The sequence below is a fragment of the Meles meles genome, chromosome 11 (assembly GCF_922984935.1).
Source record: "Meles meles chromosome 11, mMelMel3.1 paternal haplotype, whole genome shotgun sequence".
Classification (NCBI taxonomy): Eukaryota; Metazoa; Chordata; class Mammalia; order Carnivora; family Mustelidae; genus Meles; species Meles meles.
Window position 1 is genome coordinate 3,963,974 of NC_060076.1, and position 18,313 is coordinate 3,982,286.

The 18,313-nt window shown below is 46.7% G+C and overlaps 1 protein-coding gene across 6 annotated transcripts in view; it reads left to right on the forward strand.

Moving 5' to 3' along the window:
• The first annotated feature begins 8,132 nt into the window (after nt 1-8,132).
• SETX (senataxin) overlaps nt 8,133-18,313 on the forward strand; it is an 82,733-nt gene continuing 72,552 nt past the window's right edge. For 2 of the 6 annotated variants that reach the window (XR_006820693.1, XM_046022022.1), the window contains exons 1-4: nt 8,171-8,265; nt 8,980-9,093; nt 15,036-15,219; nt 16,827-17,037. Coding sequence is in view for 5 of the 6 variants with exons in the window: in XM_046022022.1 (XP_045877978.1) it covers nt 15,043-15,219; nt 16,827-17,037 (388 nt within the window). In the remaining variant the exon portion in view is untranslated. Of the gene's footprint in view, nt 8,266-8,979; nt 9,094-15,035; nt 15,220-16,826; nt 17,038-18,313 lie in introns of all 6 variants that reach the window. The other 4 variants (XM_046022019.1, XM_046022018.1, XM_046022021.1 and 1 more) reach the window with 4 other exon arrangements.

The window sequence follows — 18,313 nt, forward strand, 5'->3', positions numbered from 1 at the left end:
CACAGGGAGCCTGCTTCCTCCTCTCTCTCTGCCTGCCTCTCTGCCTAGTTGTGATTTCTCTGTCAAATAAATAAAATATTAAAAAAAAAAATAAACCATAGGAATAGTATGCCAGACTTTTCAAATTAGCATACTTTCTTTTTTTTTTAAGCTCCACAGAGGCTGGGCTGGGCTTTGTTGTTGTTGTTGTTGTTTTTAAGATTTTATTTATTTGAGAGAGAATGAAAGAGAGAGCCGAGAGGGGGAAGAGTCAAAGGGAGAAGCAGACTCCCCACTGAGCTGGGAGCCCAGTGCTGCTGGACTCCAGGACTCCAGGATCATGACCTGAGCTGAAGGTGTGGAGGCCGAGAAAATTCAGGCCATCCCACCTCAGGTTTAGCTTTAGCATAAGTACAGCGATCTTGGCAAAGCAAAAGCTGGCACCTTGCACCCGCTCTCCACCTGCTCCCCTCCCCTCGGGTATGTGTGACATTCCTCGGCCACCCCTGGCTGCCCTGGGGGAAAAGCAAATAGGTAACTTGCAGAGATCACAATCCTGCGAGACCGAGACCGAGACCGGAGTCTCCCTTGGTTTACCAATGTCCTAGAGATTTACAACAAAGAAGCTATTTTAACAATAGCACCATTTCCAGAGGCAAATAACTCAGTTCCTCAAGCCCTAAATAAAGTTAAATTTCTTCTAAACCCAAATCTCACTAACAAGGACACTTGATAGGAGAAATGTGAAACCTTATCTCTAGATCTCCAAGATAGTGTTGAGAATCATTCCCAAGCATATGGCCCACGGATATACATCTAAAGGGTCTCACAAGAAGATCTTTATTATTGGTAATGAATAACCTTTTCCCCAGACAACAGCTAGCCCCTCAACGTCCTGGAGACCTGCTTCCAAAATTCCTTAGAGACTTACATCATCCATAACCCCCTTTGTCCTCACCCACCGCAGAGTCCACCCCTCCTCTGCCTTTAAAAACTCTGTAATCTGGTTCCGGGTCCAAGTCCCTACACCGCTGTGTCGGGTATACTTGGGCCCAAGCTTAAGCTTGTCCAATAAACCCTCGTGTGATTGCATCGGTGCTTGGCTCCGTGGTGGTTTCTCGGACATGAAAACTCAGGCACAACAAAGGCAGTCACTCAACTAACTGAGCCACCAAGGTGCCCCAAATTAGCACATTTTCTACCTAAAATATTGTTTACCTTAAGATTTAGGACTTTAGGGGCGCCTGGGTGGCTCAGTGGGTTAAGCCGCTGCCTTCGGCATGCCTCAGGTCATGATCTCAGGGTCCTGGGATCGAGTCCCGCATCGGGCTCTCTGCTCAGCGGGGAGCCTGCTTCCCTCTCTCTCTCTCTCTCTGCCTGCCTCTCTACCAACTTGTGATCTCTCTCTGCCAAATAAATAAATAAAATCTTTTAAAAAAAAAAAAGATTTAGGACTTTAGTGGAGCCTGGGGGGCTCAGTCTCTTAAGTGTCAGACTCTTGGTATGGCGTCTCAAGGTCATGATCTCAGGAGTGTGGGATGGAGAGCCCCATGTTAGTCTCCAGGCCCAGCACAGAGCCTGCTTCGGTTTCTCACTCTCCCTGTCTCTCTGCCTCTCCCCCTGCGCATGCTCCCCCTCCCCCCAAATAAAGTAAATAGGTCTTTAAAAAAAGAAGAAAAAAAAATTTAAGACTTAAAAAAAAAAAAGCTTAAATCCAGTAAAGGTTTTGATTATTTTTTGTAACAAGAGATGGTTTTTTTTTTTAAAGATTTTATTTATTTATTTGACAGAGAGAGATCACAAGTAGACAGAGAGGCAGGCAGAGAGAGAGAGAGAGGGAAGCAGGCTCCCTGCTGAGCAGAGAGCCCGATGCGGGACTCGATCCCAGAACCCTGAGATCATGACCTGAGCCGAAGGCAGCAGCTTAACCCACTGAGCCACCCAGGCGCCCCCCAAGAGATGGTTTTTATAAGTGAAATAACATTTCAATGTTATTTGAACTGAAATGTTATTTCAGTTATAAAAAAACCAACAAATAAATGGGGAAATACATATATTTAATGATTGGAAGACTCAATTGTAAAGATGTTAATTCTCCCCAAATTGATCTATAGAGTCTATACAATAAAGTAACAACATCAACAGGATCTGCTATGAAATGAATAAGATAATTCTAAAACTTAGGCAGAAAAGCAAAACGTAGCCAATACAATCTTGGAATAAAATAAGGTGGGGATATTTCCCAGAGTTACCGTAAATCTACCCTGCGGCACTGTCGGAAGACAGACCAATGCTTGATGACAGCAACAGCGCACGGAATTGTGGGCGATGATGTGTGAAACTGTGGGGACCCCGCCCCCAGTTTAGATGACCAGTAAGTACGTGATGAACGAATGGATTGATGGATGCAGAGGAGAACAGCCCATGAAGCGGGTAAAACGGTCCAGCCAGCTCCGGGGGCCATCATTTTGCAAGGGCCCTTTCTCAGGTGCTGGGAGAAGCACCAGTCATGTATGCAGAAGGTTAAAATTTTTTTTTTTAATTTGTGTGTTTTATTTTCCCTCCCCAAGCTCAGTAACAGAGTCCCTGGGTACTGCACCTCCTCACTTGAGAACACATCTTTCATTCGGCAGATCGAAGGATGAAGCGTGTCCTTCTCCTCTGTCTCAGACCGGTCATTGCCTCTGCGGAGCACTGACGTCCTTCCTGAAAATGCGATTCTGTTGAGCAGTTTCCGCTTTGGGACCGAAGAACACCTGTCACACTCGGGCTTGGTCACACATCAGCACAGGCTGGTTCATTGTGGGGGTCACCATCATTTGCAAGCAGAGGAGGCTGGACAGCCTGGTTTCAGGACTGCTGGTAAAGCTAAGGGGAGAAGGGGACCTACAGTGAGGGCTGCTAGAAGGCCCCTACCAGCTCCAAGCCCTCTGGCTTTCTTGGAAGCCCTACGGCTCTCACATTGTATGAGATACCCTCTACCCCCATCTGAGGATATTTGCATAAAATGGTGTGAGTTGAAATGAATTGCAGTTGATGGTTAGACATGTTTCTTTTTGTAAAAGCTTTAAGATGTGTTGGTATCAGGATTATAGTTTAAAATGTTTCATTCAGTAATTTCCTCCAGAATGGCAACATTTATTAACTCTTGCAAATTCCAAAACCCCAGGCTCTGTGTTCATGGATCCAAGGCTTAAAAGGACCTGTTGCCAACCCTTGCTGCTCGGGGAAGGTTTGGGGAGAGATGTGGAGGGTTGCGGAGGGCCTCGGGGACAAGGAATGGAAGGGCATGGGACTGAAATTCAGCTCAGTCATGATAGTAATACCTCACCTCCTATTTGCCCAGGACCAAGTTTTCCACCAAATACTGGGGAAAACTCTATTTGAAGTTGCTGCATTAGGAGGTAAAACACTTTTATAAGTGTGATATTTCAGTTTCAGCTGATTTAAATTTCTGTCACTTCTAGGGCAGGTGGCATTGGAAGGGTGGCAGATAGTTTGGGGATGTGTTTGGGGGGAATTTCATGTAGAACTACTACTTCTGGTAGTAGTTTTTTGTTTTGTTTTGTTTATTTGTTTTGGGGGGAGGGTGGCTCAGGCAGTTAAGCATCCAACTCCTTGGATTTCGGCTCAGGTCATTATCTCAGGGTCGTGAAATTGAGCCCCATGTTGGGCTCCGTGCTGGGCATGGAGCCTGCTTGAGATTCTCTCTCTCCCCCTCTCCCTCTGCTCCTTCCCTTACTCTCGCTCTTTGTCACTCTTTCTCTTAAACAAACAAACAAACAAATAAGAAAAAACAACCTAATGAATAAATGGGCTAAAGACTTGAACAGACACTTCATCGAAGAAGATATACAGATTGCAAATTAATGTATGAAAAAAAGCTGCATATCCTATGTCATCAAAGGATTGCAAATTAAAATGAGATGCTATTACACATTTATTAGGCCAAGATCTGGAACACTGACACCACCAGATTCTGGTGGATGTGGAGCATGAACTCTCATTTATTGCTGGTGGGAACGGAGAACGGCACTACCACTTTGGAAGACAGGTGGGTGGTTTCCTACAAAACTAAACATGCTCTTAGCACAGGATCCGGGGGTTGCGCTGTTGATATTTATCCAAGTGAACTGAAAACTTATGTCCATGCAAAATCCTGCCCATAGATGTTTGTAGCTGCTTGATTCATAATTACCTAAGCCTGGAAGCAACCAAGAGACCCTTCGGGAGGTTCATAGATAAAACTGTGGTACATCCAGAGAATGGAGTATTATTCAGTGCTTAAAAAAAAAGAGCTGTCAAGACATGAAAAGACGTGGGGGAACTTTAAATACGTATTACTAAGTGAAAGAAGCCAATCTGAAAAGGCTACATACTGTGTGGTTCCAGTTATATGACATTCCGGAAGAGGAAAATCTATGGAGACAATAAAAAGATCTGTGGCTGGCAGGGCTGAGACTGGGGAGGGATGAGAAGGCAGAGCACGGAGGATTTTTAGGGCAATGAAAGCCTTCTAGGATATAGTGATGCGTATCTGTCTATGCATTTGTCCAAGCTCGGTAGAATGGACAATTCCAAGCATGAACCTTCAGTGTTAATGATGGACTCTGGGTAATAATGATGTATTCATGTGGGTTCATGAGTTGTAACAAACATACTCCTCTGGGGAGGGAGGCTGACCATGCATGTTTGGGGGCAGGGAGTATATTGGAAATCTCTGTACTTTCAATTTTGCCATGACCTTAAAACTGCTCTAAAAAAATTAGGTACTGCTCTAAAAAAATTAAGTCCTTTAAAAAAAATGGTCGAAGGAACTCATGCGACAATTCTCAAAGAAATATACTAATTCCCAAGAAGCACATGACAAAATATTCTCCATCATTAGTTATCAGGAAAAAACAAATGAGGTACACTTTTAACCCAATGGGGTGACTGAAGTTTAAAAGCTTCAGTGGAGAAACTGGAAATCTTACACTTGCTTATAGGGATGTAAGGTGATAAAATCGCTTTGGAAAGTGGATTGTAAGTTCTTGGAACGTTATAAAGACACACCCTGTAATGTAGCAATTCCACTCCCTGGTTATTGATTCAAGTTAAATGAAAACATGCCCATTGAAAGGGTTGTACAGTAATATTCATAACAATTTTATTTGTCATAGCAGAAAACTTAAAATCACCCAGTAGCCATCAGTAGATGAGTCAGAAAAACTGTGGTATATTCACTTAACGATATCATACTCTACAGAGAAAATGAATTGCTGATACATGCAGTATCTCTGGTCCTCACACACTTTATGTTGAACAAAAGAAGACTGAGAAAAGAGGGCATAACATGTAATCCCATTAAAAAGAGTTCTAAGGGCATCTAGAGTTCTAGGTGGCTCAGTTAGGTGTCTGAATCTTGATTTTGGCTCAGGTCATGATCTCAGGGTTGTGACTTTGAGCCCCTCGCCAAGTGTGGAGACTGGTTAAGATTCTCTCTCTCCCTCTGCCCCCCCACCCAAAAAAAAGAAGTTTGAAAAAGACTAAATGAATCTATGGTGATAGGTAAGGTGATATAAATGAGATCCCCAGTTCCATTTGGGTGAGTGTGGAGAAGGGGATTTGCTAAAGACTGTTCCAAGGGCACTTTCTGTGATGAAAAAAAATAAAGTTTTATATCATGTTTGGAGTTGGTTACATGAAATTATGGAGTTGTTAAAAGTCCTCAAACCATGTACTGAGAATCTCTATTTTATTGTGTATAACTTTACATAAACTACATAAAGTTGACAAAAATTGAAGGATTATGAGGGTAAAGGGAAGATGAATGATGTTGAAATCAGTAGAAATTATTACCAAAAATTCAGTAATTCATTAAGAGATCAATTTCTTTTTTTTATAAAGATTTTATTTATTTATTTGACAGAGAGAGATCACAAGTAGGCAGAGAGGCAAGCAGAGAGAGTGAGAGGGAAGCAGGCTCCCTGCCGAGCAGAGAGCCTGATGCGGGACTCGATCCCAGGACCCTGAGATCATGACCTGAGCAGAAGGCAGTGGCCTAAACCACTGAGCCACCCAGGCGCCCCAAGAGATCAATTTCAAATAGAAATAATGAGCAAGAGATTCTCGGGTTGTTGATGATGGAAGTGATGATGAAGGATGAGTCGTATGATCAAACTGGAGAAAGTACTGAAATTTTTAAAAAGATTTATTTCAGACAGAGCATCCGAACAGGGAGACAGAGAATCTCAGATTCCACACTCAGCGTGGAGCCCCACGTGATCCCAGGACCCTAAAATCATGACCTGATCTGAAACCAAGAGTCAGACTCCCAACTGGCCACCCACCCATGCCAAAAGTACTGAAAAAAAATTTTTTTAAGATTTTATTTATTTATTTGACAGAGATCACAAGTAGGCAGAGAGGCAGGCAGAGAGGAGGAAGCAGGCTCCCCGCTGAGCAGAGAGCCCGATGCGGGGCTCGATCCTAGGACCCTGAGATCATGACCTGAGCCGAAGGCAGAGGCTTTAACCACTGAGCCCCCCAGGCGCCCCAAAACTTTCATAAACTCTTAATAAAATTTCACGCCCTCGCGAGGAAAAAGACTGCATTCCCGTTGTGTTCGCTGTTGAAAATGAGCTTCGACCTCATGGTTGAGGCAATTAAAGTGCGGGAGGCAAAAATACACAATTTTAGTAGAGCTGTGTTTGAAGCTTGGTTTTTGGGGGGAGGGATTTGTTTTTACATTAGTGGGTTTTTTCTGTTAAAAAACGTGTAGTTGGTGCAAGTCACTCCAAATACTCATTTTATTGCTCATTCTGTATTCATAACCGGCGGCACGGGGTCCTTCGACGGCGGGGGCTGCCCGCCCAGTCGTGCAGGCTCCGGGCTCCGCAGCGCGCCCCGGGTCAGGGCGACACAGGCCCCGGCGTCGCGTGTCCGAACCTGCGGGAAGTCGCGGAGCCGGACAGCGGGCACACGCCCCGGCGGAGCCGACCGTGAGTCGAGAACGTTCTGCCGCCGCGGGCAGGTGCCTCCTTCAATCCGCCAAAACCCGTCTCGCCACCCCCACGCGGCCGCTCGCAGACCCGCCCCAGCCCAGCCTCCGGCCCCGGACGTGCAGCCGCGGGCGCGCCTGGGGCCCCGGGGGAACACGGGGGCGATCCCGCGTCCGCCCCGGCGCCCTCCGCCAGAAGCCAGGCCCGCACGGCGGGCGCGACGCCGGCGCCGGAGGAAGCCCGGCCGGACCTCGGGGGGGCGCGCGCTCACGCGGGTAGCGACCGCCGCCCTGTAACGGTTCGGGGCGGGGGAGGGGCGGCGCGAAGCCTCGAGAATCCGGGCGGGTAACGGTCGCGCCTCGCGCCGTCGCGCGGCCGGCGGACCGTTCCGGGGCCGCAACGGCCGCGCGGGGGGCGGGGCCGCCGGGCCACGCCCCCCGCCGGGAGGGTCTCCCCGGCCGCGCACGGCCCCCGCGCCCACTCAGTCTTCGGGACGGCCCCTGCGCGGAGGCCGCCGCTCCCGCCCTCCGCAGCGTCGTCCGGCAGCGGCCACTGCGGCGCGTTCCCGCCTCCGCCGCGTGAGGGGAGGCAGGTGGACGCCCCTCGCCCTCCGAGGCCGGGGTGGGCCGTCAACACCGCGCGGGCTTCCCGGTGGTGGTTGCTGCTGTCTCCACAGCGCTTCGGGTGTCCTTTGGCTGTCGTCCAGGGGGTCTCTACGCCCCCAAAGTAGGTGATCCCGTATTATTATATTTTAGGTGTTTAAAGGCGATCAGAAACGGAAAAAAATTCCTTCTCGATCTGTAGCACACCGTGTTGAAGCACCCGAGGCGCTGAAAAGAGAAGACAAGGGATGGAACCAAAAAGGCAAGAGCGTAGGAGCCCGAGCGCCTCGGGGCTGGGGGCCGGCGTGCGGCCCTTACCGGAAGCAAGTCCTGGGCGGGGCCGCGTTCGTCGCTCCGCAGCCAATGCCCCGCCCTCCGCAACACGGACGCCCTCCATTGGCCGAGCCCGGCAGCCCGGAAGTGGCGTCAACGTCTCGGCCTCGCGGCGGAGCCCGAGTGCGCCTCTTCCTACACCCCGCCCCTCGGCGCACCAAAACAAGCCCGCGGCAGTCGGGGCGGGGCCTGCGTTGGGCCAACGCCGCGCGCACGCGGGGGGGGCGGGGCCTTCGCGCGCGGCGCCCCCGGGTTGGGTGACCGAGGGGGAACGGAGGCGCCCGGGTCCGGGCCCGTGCATCCGCCCTCGGCCGAGTGTTGAGCGGAGGCATGGAGGTGGGCTAACGGCCAACGCTAGGCCGAGCGGGGTGAGGACAGCGACGGGCTCGAGCGCTCGCGCGCGACTGGTGCGCGCGGGGCCGCGTGGAGTAACCGCCGCGGCGCGTGAGGCCCGGGCGGGTGGGGGAGGGGCGGCGCGAGCGGGGCCGCTTCCCTCTGGGGGGCCGCGGCGCCGGAGGCGGGAGCAGCCCGCGGGCGCCGCCTGCAGCCCGGGGTCCCGGGCGTCGGGACCCCCGCCCCTCCCTCGCCGTCGTCTCCTCTGCGGTGTCGTGCGAGCTGCTTTTGGGCTGGCCACTGCGTAGTTTCTTCCGGGAGCCGTCGGGGGCTCGCGGGACACCGCCTCCCCCTTCCGGAGAGACTGCGGGTCCCGGGTGGCCCCCCTCCCGGCCTGGAGGCGCCGGCGGCCGGCGGAGGCGCTCCCTCCGCCTCCCCGCCTGCCGGGGCTGCGAGGGGCCGAAGACGCGCTCGGCCCGGCGGGAACCGGGCGCGGGGCTGGCAGGGCGAACAAGCCCCGGTGAGGAAGAGTCCTGGCGGCCCGAGGGCTCGGCTACCCGCTCTCCGGACCTGGGGGGTGTCGGACGCGGTGCCCGCCGTCCCCTGCGGAGTCGGAAGCGCACGCACCGGGTTCGGAGCGCTGCCCCGGCCGGCCGCCGGCTGACCTCCCGAGCCCGAGCGTTTGACCGGCTGGTACCGTCTGCCTCCACCTCCCAGGGCTGATGAGGACGCTTTCTGTCTTATTCCAGAAATGCTCTTGTGGGGCCAGAGTCTGGGTGTGTGTGAGTGCGAGTCCTCACCCGCTCCCGAGTAAGCCTCGGAATCTCGGCTGAGGATCACTTCTCCGTACGCCACTAGCCCAGGTAATTCTTTTTTAGAGAAACGTTAGGACACTTTCCCGTCCCTTGATATGTGTGAAGCACTGGAGTAGAAACCCACCCGGCAGGCCCTCGCCCTAACAGACTCGGGATGGGTGAGGACGAGCCGGTGGGGGTGGGGACTGGGGGACCAAAGAGAACCGCCCCAGTGAGCGCTGGGAGCGCCGGGATGGGAACCCGTGCCAGGCCCGAGAGGTCAGCGGAGAAGTCCTCCCAGGCAGACGGGAGAGGATGGGTCTGTAAGCCCAGGCCTGTGGTGACACTCAGGGTCGCCAGGTGCGCAGGAAGCTCTCAGATCTTTTCATCAGAATCACTGGGGACCTTCCTTTAAAAACTGGAATCTGAATTTTACTTATCTCCTCTCTTAGTTCCTTTGGTGACTCCGATGTGCATGTCGGGTGAAGAACCAGGCAGAGGGATGAAAGGCGGACGTTGAAGGCAGTTGAAGGAGCTTGTACAAAGGCAGGGGATGCCGCATGCCACGAAGAGTTTTCGGAGGCGCCAGGGAGGGAGAGTGGCAGGAAGTGCCAAAGCCAGGTTAGGGAGGCCGTCTGTGGGGAGGTCAGAAATGAGAACTTGATCCGCAGACTGTGAGAATGCAAAACTCAGATTTTGGTTTGCCCTTCAGCCGCATTCTGGAGGGAGAATGGGTGGTGGAGGAAGCCAGAGGCAGAGATATTTAGGCTCCTGTGATCCACACAGAATGTGAAAATATATTCATTCTACTCGGCGGTGGCCGCGGCCCTGAGAGTAAAGTGCAGATACAGTAAGGGAGACGGACTTGACGGAATTCATGAACATGGGGCTTAAGGGAGGGAGAATGTAGGATAATTACCAGGTGACTGATTTGAGCACTGAAGGGATCCTAATGTCAGCACACAGGGTAAATAACAGATTTAAGGGGAGGGTCTCACTCTGTTTTGACTTTGAGGTGGCTGTCAGCTGAGGTTGGCTTCGTGGGGTTGGATACTGACCAGAAACTGTAGGTTAGGTTAGGCTGTCACTGACTGAGTGGCTCCGTTAATTACCACACTGAGAGTGGTGCCTGCGCCCTCGGTCCTTGGGCGGCTCCATTACAGGTGGTAATGGAAGCGTGGTTTGAATTCGGTCACGCAGAAAGAGGATGACGAGTGAGGAGTGCTGAGGCAAGCCTTTGGAAACTCGGGAGAGAAAAGGAAGTGATTGTGAAGGAGATGGGATAGAGGAAGCGAAAGGAGATTGGTCTGTCGTCCTAGAACGGATGGTGGGCATTGCACATGCTTCAGGGGAGGCGAGGGAAGAACATCTGGGATTCGCCAAGACAGATGACTAGGGACTCTGGGAAGACGCGGTGAAATGTGAGGGTTGAAGCCACATGGCCAAGGAGTTGAAGTGAATCGAGATTACTTTTTCAAGAAGTTTAGCTGAGAAGGGTAGAGGGAAGTGATTGCTCTTTGAAGTTTCTGTCCAGCTAATATTGAGAAAGGTATCTTCAGGACAAGTCTGGAAAGTCGGTGAAGCATCCTGTATTTCTGACAGATCCACTCTCTTTCTGGTGGTGCCCAGAGTGCGGCTCTTATTTCTGTTCTGCAGTGAGAGGGGTCCCTGGACACCACCGTCTCTGACTCCGTAATGGTTCCAAGCTGTTAAAATCCGACAAAATCAACAAAACTGACTTTCAGAAGATCTGAATTGTGCAAAAACTGAACAGGATTTATGGTCACCTGTCTGCCATTTTCCCTTAAAAGAGACATGATACACCTCATTTAGATTTTTTTGGCGAAAGTATCAGGCCAGTGATGATTTCAGATTTGGCGACATAACCACCTATTTATGGCCTTTTGAGAGGAATCTTCGAAACTGTTTCTGTTGCTGACATGCTCTGTCGCACTGTTTTCTGTATTGTAGAGCCCTTGGCATTCATCTCTTACATGACAGGCAAGAAAATTTAGTTCTGCTTTCTGGGGTATGGAAGTAGGCTAGCTTTCTGAGTGAGTGAAGTACGACTTCTTAATTTTCTTAGCAGAAAGCGGTTTTTTTGTTGTTGTTGTCGTTAAGTGTTAGTTATTTTAAAGTTATACTAGTTTATTTGTACTTCACGTCCTCAGTTTTTCCAGAGTTTTGATTGACTGCACAAATCCTGCTTGACACCACTGATGATGTTTGAGAAATTTCCAGGGAGTTTCACTTTCTGTTCTCAGATCTTAGATCTTTAAGTTCACGCCCCACTTTGAATGAGACTGGAAGAAAACAGCTTCTGCAGACTTTGAATTTCATAGTATTTATGTTACTGGCGTTTTAGATATAAGGAACTCTTCCTTGAATAAAATAATTTTATATTCTGCAAAACCACAGTATCCATTATGTTACCTGGTGTTCCCTAGTTTGCCGCACACGTGAGCAGGATGTAATTGAATTAGAATTAGGTCAGGAAGGAGTAGGACTCTCCAGCTGAATTCGCATACTTTTTCTGTCTTTCAAGTGAGGACTGTGTAACTCACATTATTTTTATTTATTTATTTTGCTCTGTTTTGGGGGAGCTTCTAATATGGGACTTAGTGAAATTTTCTTCTAAATGAGTTTTGATTTCTCCTTTTTAATGTTCTTTTCTGTATGTCTTCTAAATGTCCCCTTTTATACGTCCTTTTCAGCTTTAATGTTGAAAGTCACCCTGAGTTCTTTACAGAAGTGTGAAGAAAGCATAGTTAGTACTTAAATTTAAAAGATTCACAAGACAAATGCATGTATTTGATTTTACTTACGAATTTCTATATAATTCTTCAATCAATGATATGAGAAGAAAATAAAGGAAAAAAAATAAGGAAAGAAATTTTTAAAAATCAGCTTATTTTAGCAATTGGCATTATACCAAAAAGCCCTCAGCAGTGAAATACACTTTCTATCAAGATGTCATTGATTTCCTGTTAGCAGAGAATTTTCACTCTTGAGTTTTAGGATGATAATGCATTCAAAATCATCACACTGCCGGGTTTCCGTATCTAGATATTCAGTGACTTGGCCGTGTTTCTTAATCTTTTATTGTTCCTTTTCCCTCCCTGAAAAGAAATGTTTTAGACATTTCTTTCCTTTGAATAGCCCATGAATTTTAAACCACCAGTACATTATATATCTCCTTATGGACTTGATGTATGTCTGTGCTTTGCACATTAAAAAAGGTAGGACTTTTTTATGTCCCGCTAACCCGTTTTCAGCTCCTTGAGGATGATGTCACGGCCAGTTATGAAGTGGACTTAGTTGTTAGTGTATAGTTTACAGTTGGGTTTGCATCTTGTTTCCCATTATATAGGATGATATTTTATATTCGTTGGATAGTTAGTTTAAGGTCAGGTTTCATTTTTTAAATTGTTATTATGTTAGTCACCATACAGTACATCATTAGTTTCTGATGTAGTGTTGCATGATTCATTGTTTGCGTGTACACCCAGTGTTCCCTGCCATTCGTGCCCTCCTTAATACCCATCCCTGGGCTTAATACCCATCATCTCCACCCCTCTACAACCCTCAGCTTGATTCCCGGAGTCCATAGTCTCTCGTGGTTTGTCTTCCCCTCTGATTTCCCCCCTTTATTTTCCCCTTCCTTCTCCTGATATTCTTCATGCTATTCCTTATGTTCCACAAACAAGTGGAACTATATGATAATTTTCTCTCATTTCACTTAGCATAATCTCTTCGAGTTCCCTCCATGTTGATGCAAATGTTGGGTATTGATTCTTTCTGGTGGCTGAGTAATATTCCATTCAATATATGGACCATATCTTCTTTATCCATTCATCTGTTGAAGGGGATCTTGGCTCTTGCCACAGTTTGGCTATTGTGGCCATTGCTGCTATGAACATTGGGTGCAGATGGCCCTTCTCTTCACTACATCTGTATCTTTGGGGTAAATACCCAGCAGTATAATTGCTGGGTCATAGGGTAGCTCCATTTTTAACTTTTTGAGGAAACTTTACACTGTTTTCCAAAGTGGCTGTACCAGCTTGTATTCCCTTAAGGTCAAATTTCTGAAGATCAGGCTTGGATATTTTTTGGCCCAGTTCCCAATAAATCATTTCCGTATGAAAGAACACTTGCTTCATTCTTGGGTGTGGTTTTCCTCTTGCAGACTGGCTGATAGCTGTCTAGACAATTCACTTTGGGTTTGTCTGATGTTTTTCTCCTGCGTAGAGGTGGGTGGGTTTGGAGAAGCATCCTACAGCTTGAAGTTCCTTCCTCCGTACAGTAGGCGAGGGGTTATCAACTGCAGTGAGGTGAGCCTTGATTACTTGGTTAACTGTGTGTTTGCCAGCTGTGTCCACTGTAATGCCACAGGATCTCCCTTTCCGTACTCTCTTCTCTGGCGGTGAGTCAGCAAGTCCAGCCCACACTTAAGATGGGGTGGGATTAAGCTCCACCTCTTGGAATGGAGAGTATCTATAGGTCTTATTTGGAATTCTTCTGTAAAGAAGTTTGGTCGCCCACCTTAGTTTATGCATGCAGTCATTTATTGATATCCCTGTAGACTCAGGCGCATCTATGCTATGCGTTATAACCCACAGTTACATTGTTCATTTTGTTGATCAAATTGTTTCGAAAAGCTTTGACCATCCAGAGCTCTTTCAGGTTGACTGCGATTATTTCTTTGACACACCCACATACTTTTGGATTTTGAGTTCTTTATGGTATTTGGAGGCTCCCCTTGTATTTTTAGCCATGTGTAGCTATGACACACTGTTTACTGATGGCGAGCTTCGTATTTACTTGTATATGCATTTAGTTAGGGATAAAAACAGAGTATCTTCTTTCTATTACATTTCATTGGAATTGGAGATCTCTTTGGATTTTGGCCTCCATTGAACTGTTTGCTAATCCACGCATTTCCATGCTGTCTGTAGTTTTTTTTTTTTTTTTTTTTTTTAAAGATTTTATTTATTTATTTGACAGATAGAGATCACAAGTAGGGAGAGAGGCAGGCAGAGAGAGAGAGAGAGAGAGAGAGGAGGAAGCAGGCTCCCTGCCAAGCAGAGAGCCCGACGCGGGACTCGATCCCAGGACCCCGAGATCATGACCTGAGCCGAAGGCAGCAGCTTAAACCACTGAGCCACCCAGGCGCCCCACTGTCTGTAGTTTTGATAAACCTTCCTCATTTGTGTGTCTTTATGAAAACCTTTGATGTGTGTGGTTCTTGGGATTTCCTCCTGCTCTTGGTACTGTCCTGTTACTTTGCTCTTTTTGAGACTGCTAGGATTCGGAAAATTAGTTTAGTTTAACCCTTCCACATGAGTTTGGATGGTGGAGGCTCTGATGGTATTATACAAACCGGAAGTTGCAGATAGTCAAAAATCGTTAAATATCAAACTTAGTAGCAATAGGTTAACATTTGTAGCTAATACAGCTTACAGTGGGTTATGGGCAGCAGTTCATACACAATGTGTGCAGATTCTTGTATCTGTTCTTTCTAAATCAGAGAAAGTTCTCTTGTGTTTTTGTTATTGGTATGGATTAATACTTAACGGATATTTGTATTTCCATGAATTTCTGGAAAAATGTCTTCTAAGAATGTAAAGTTTCCCTGAACTTTTGACTTGGCTCCAGTTCATCACTAGAAAACTCCAAAATCTATACGTTGAAGGCATTGACAAGTTTTTGTCTCTGTAATTTTCTATCCGTACCACACAGTTTTGAGCTTGCTTTATAGTACAGTTGTGTATTTCATGATGTTCTTTACTAACAAAGAACTTCCGTTTCATCACATTTTTTATGTGTCAAAGATAAAGTTTTTCAGAGCGGGCTCAGATTTGAGGTTAGGCAGTAATCGATAAGCCAGGCAGCAGGACTTTCTCTCGAAGTGGTGGAGGCACGTTTTAAGTTGGAGAGGAGAGTCCCACAGAAGAGGCCTGAGGTGTCGTTACTTGTCTTTAGTGTTTAGCGGTTGTCTTTTCTGGATGCAGGTGCAGAATGAGCACATGTTGTTGGTGTACGCCAGGTGGCATTTCCACCGTTGACTTCCTGCAGCGCTATGCATCCAGGACCCACTCCGGCGAGTTTCAAACAGCTGATGAAGACCTCTGCTACTGCTTAGAGTGTGTGGCCGAATACCACAGAGCAAGGGACGATTTGCCATTCCTGCATGAGGTAATTGACATCCGATGGACAGTACTTTTCAGAGCTTGGTAGCAACGAAGAGGAGAAGCCTCAACTCTTTTGGAAACATTCAGGAGACAGGATTGACGGAATTGAATGGAAACCTAAAGCAGAATTTTAGGATCCTTCACTTTTAGTCATTGTGATATAAAACAGCCTTAAGAAGTGACGTATGGGTTTTTTTCAGTTTTTTTTTTTATAAAGATTTTATTTCTTTATTTGACAGACAGAGATCACAAGTAGGCAGAGAGGCAGGCAGAGAGAGAGGAAGGGAAGCAGGCTTCCCACTGAGCAGAGCGCCCGACGTGGGGCTTGATCCCAGGACCCTGGGATCATGACCCAAGCCAAAGTCAGAGGCTTTAACCCACTGAACCACCCAGGCGCCCCTCAGTTTAGGTTTTTAAGTCTGTATATTCGGTAGTGTTACTTTCATGTATCTGAATGGCTTGGGTTATTTTATTCCTTTTTCTTCTTTCATTTTTTAGTGGGTAAATGGTATAAACTTCTAAGGGTGTGTTTGCTGGTCATAGTAACCAAAGTGAAACATAATTTAAAACACGTGGCTTTGATTATTTGGTTTATTACATGAAAAACACAGCCAGATTGTTGAGTTATGTATGGATCTATAGAAAGGAGGAGAGGTTGATTACTTAACGAATCTGTTGAGAAAACCTTTGCATTTACAGAGTTTCCTAGTTATGAACCTAACCAGTGTCTTTATGCTACAGCTAATGTTTTAAGGTGGGTACTTATGGATGGACCGTGGCGTTGAAGACAGAGAAGGCCTGATCATGCCTTTGACAGAGACGCTTCAACTTCTCATCCCCCCACCTCTTTGGGGGAGTGGGCGTGGAACCCAACTTAGGGCTTAAACTCACAATCCTGAGATCAAGAGCTGGAGGCTTAACCAACTGAGCCATCCAGGCTCCACGTCATTCCCTTTTGATAAGGGATCTTGAAATATTTATAGCAAAACTCAGTGTTTACACACATCTCATGTTGTATGTACTCATATCTTAAAAGTGGCCTTGTTTAATGACTGTTTTCTTCAAATCTAATGTGATACTTACTATTTCTTTAAACTTCTGTATTTTTTTTTAAAGATTTTATTTATTTATTTGACAGAGAGAGAGATCACAAGTAGGCAGAGAGGCAGGCAGAGAGAGGGGGGGAAGCAAGCAGGTTCCCTGCTGAGCAGAGAGCCTGATGTGGGGCTTGATCTCAGGACCCTTAGAGCATGACCTGAGCCGAAGACAGAGGCTCAACCCACTGAGCCACCCAGGCATCCATAAACTTCTGTATTTTTTTAAAAAAATATTTTATTTATTTGACAGACAGAAATCACAAGAAGGCATAGAGGCAGGCAGAGAGAGGAGGGAGGCAGACTCCCTGCCAAGCAGAGAGCCCGACGCGGGGCTCGATCCCAGGACCCCGGGATCATGACCCGAGCTGAAGGCAGAGGCTTTAACCCACTGAGCCACCCAGGAGCCCCCAAACCTCTGTATTTTTATACTTAGAAAGCTTTCTAAAAACGTCATGACATCCAGTAGTCTGTTAATAAGGTATAAAGCACACTACCTATTTTCCTTTTTCTGTAGGTTTTATGGGAATTAGAAACCTTACGCCTCATAAATCACTTTGAAAAATCCATGAAGGCAGAAATTGGAGATGATGATGAATTGTATATAGTAGACAACAATGGAGAGGCACAGCTGTTTGACTTTACTGGCCAAGACTTTGAAAATAAGCTTCGAGTTCCTCTTCTTGAAATACTGAAATACCCTTATCTGCTTTTACATGAGCGTGTTAGTGAGTATCATGAGTGTTCTACAAGTTTTATCAGTCTTTTTTAAGAATTGTAAAGGCTTAGTTTTATCTGTATTGAAAATCTGTTAAACACATAATTAGGATACTTCTTACCTTTTCCCAACAGTTTAGTATGCAGGTTTCCAAACATACAGAAAAGCGAATGATACGGTGAACACATAAGTACATCATGTAGGTTCTACAGTGGCTAAAGTCTTGCTGTATTTGCTGTATCACACACTTACTCATCTGTCCTTAAGTTAATTTTCATTCTTGTAATTTGTCTGTAGCAGAGTTTCTCAGCGTTGGCATAGTGACATTTTGGACTGGGTGCTTCGTCATTGTGGGGCTGCGCAGCCCACTGTAGGAGGTTGAGCAGCATCCCCGGCCTCTGTCCACCAGGTGCCAGTAGCTCTCCGCTCTTCCCACTGCCCCTGCTGTGAGGACAGCCGGACTGTTGCCACATGTTGCCAGATGTCCCTTGAGCGTTGAGGGCAAAACTATCCATGGTTGAGAGCTACTGGTTTGTAGTAATTTTCACTAATTACTACGGTGTGCCATATTATGGCTGCCTAGATTTGGGTCATTTATATTTGCATTTCTTAATATGAATCTCATAAAAATGAAGACATTTTTGTGATCTAACAAAATAGCCATACCTTCCCCCCACACACCAAAAAAAACAGTGACTTTCAGCTACCTAGTATCTAGTCCATATTCAGATCTTCCCCTAGTTGCAGAATGAGGTTTTGGGCTGGTTTGTTTAAATAAGAACCCATTCAGGGACCATACATTGCCTTGGTTCATATTTTGTACATCTCTTTGAATGCAAAATAGTTGACCTGTACACACACACAAATTTATTTATTTATTGCCATAACCTTGACTTATTGAGACCATATAGTTACCCTGTAATGTATGTATAATGCACTTTCTGGGTTTTTTAGATTGTTTCCTTGTGGTGTTGTTTAACTTCTTTATTCTCTGTATTTTCAGCACACTGAAAAGTAGATCTAAGGATTTGTTGACATGCATCAGTTCCTTCTAAATAAGTTCTAAATCATTAAGTTTTAAAACTCTAACAAGTCTGTTTTCAAGCATTTATTAATGGATACTCTGTTCAAGAAAAGTATATAAATGTTGATTTTTCACCAAACACGCCTGTGTAGCCAGCACCAGATACAGAAACAAGCCATCAATACCCAAGTGCTTCCTTCATGATTTTCGTGTTATCATCACTGTTTCCCAAAGCTAGTCTCCATCGCTAACAATATTCTTT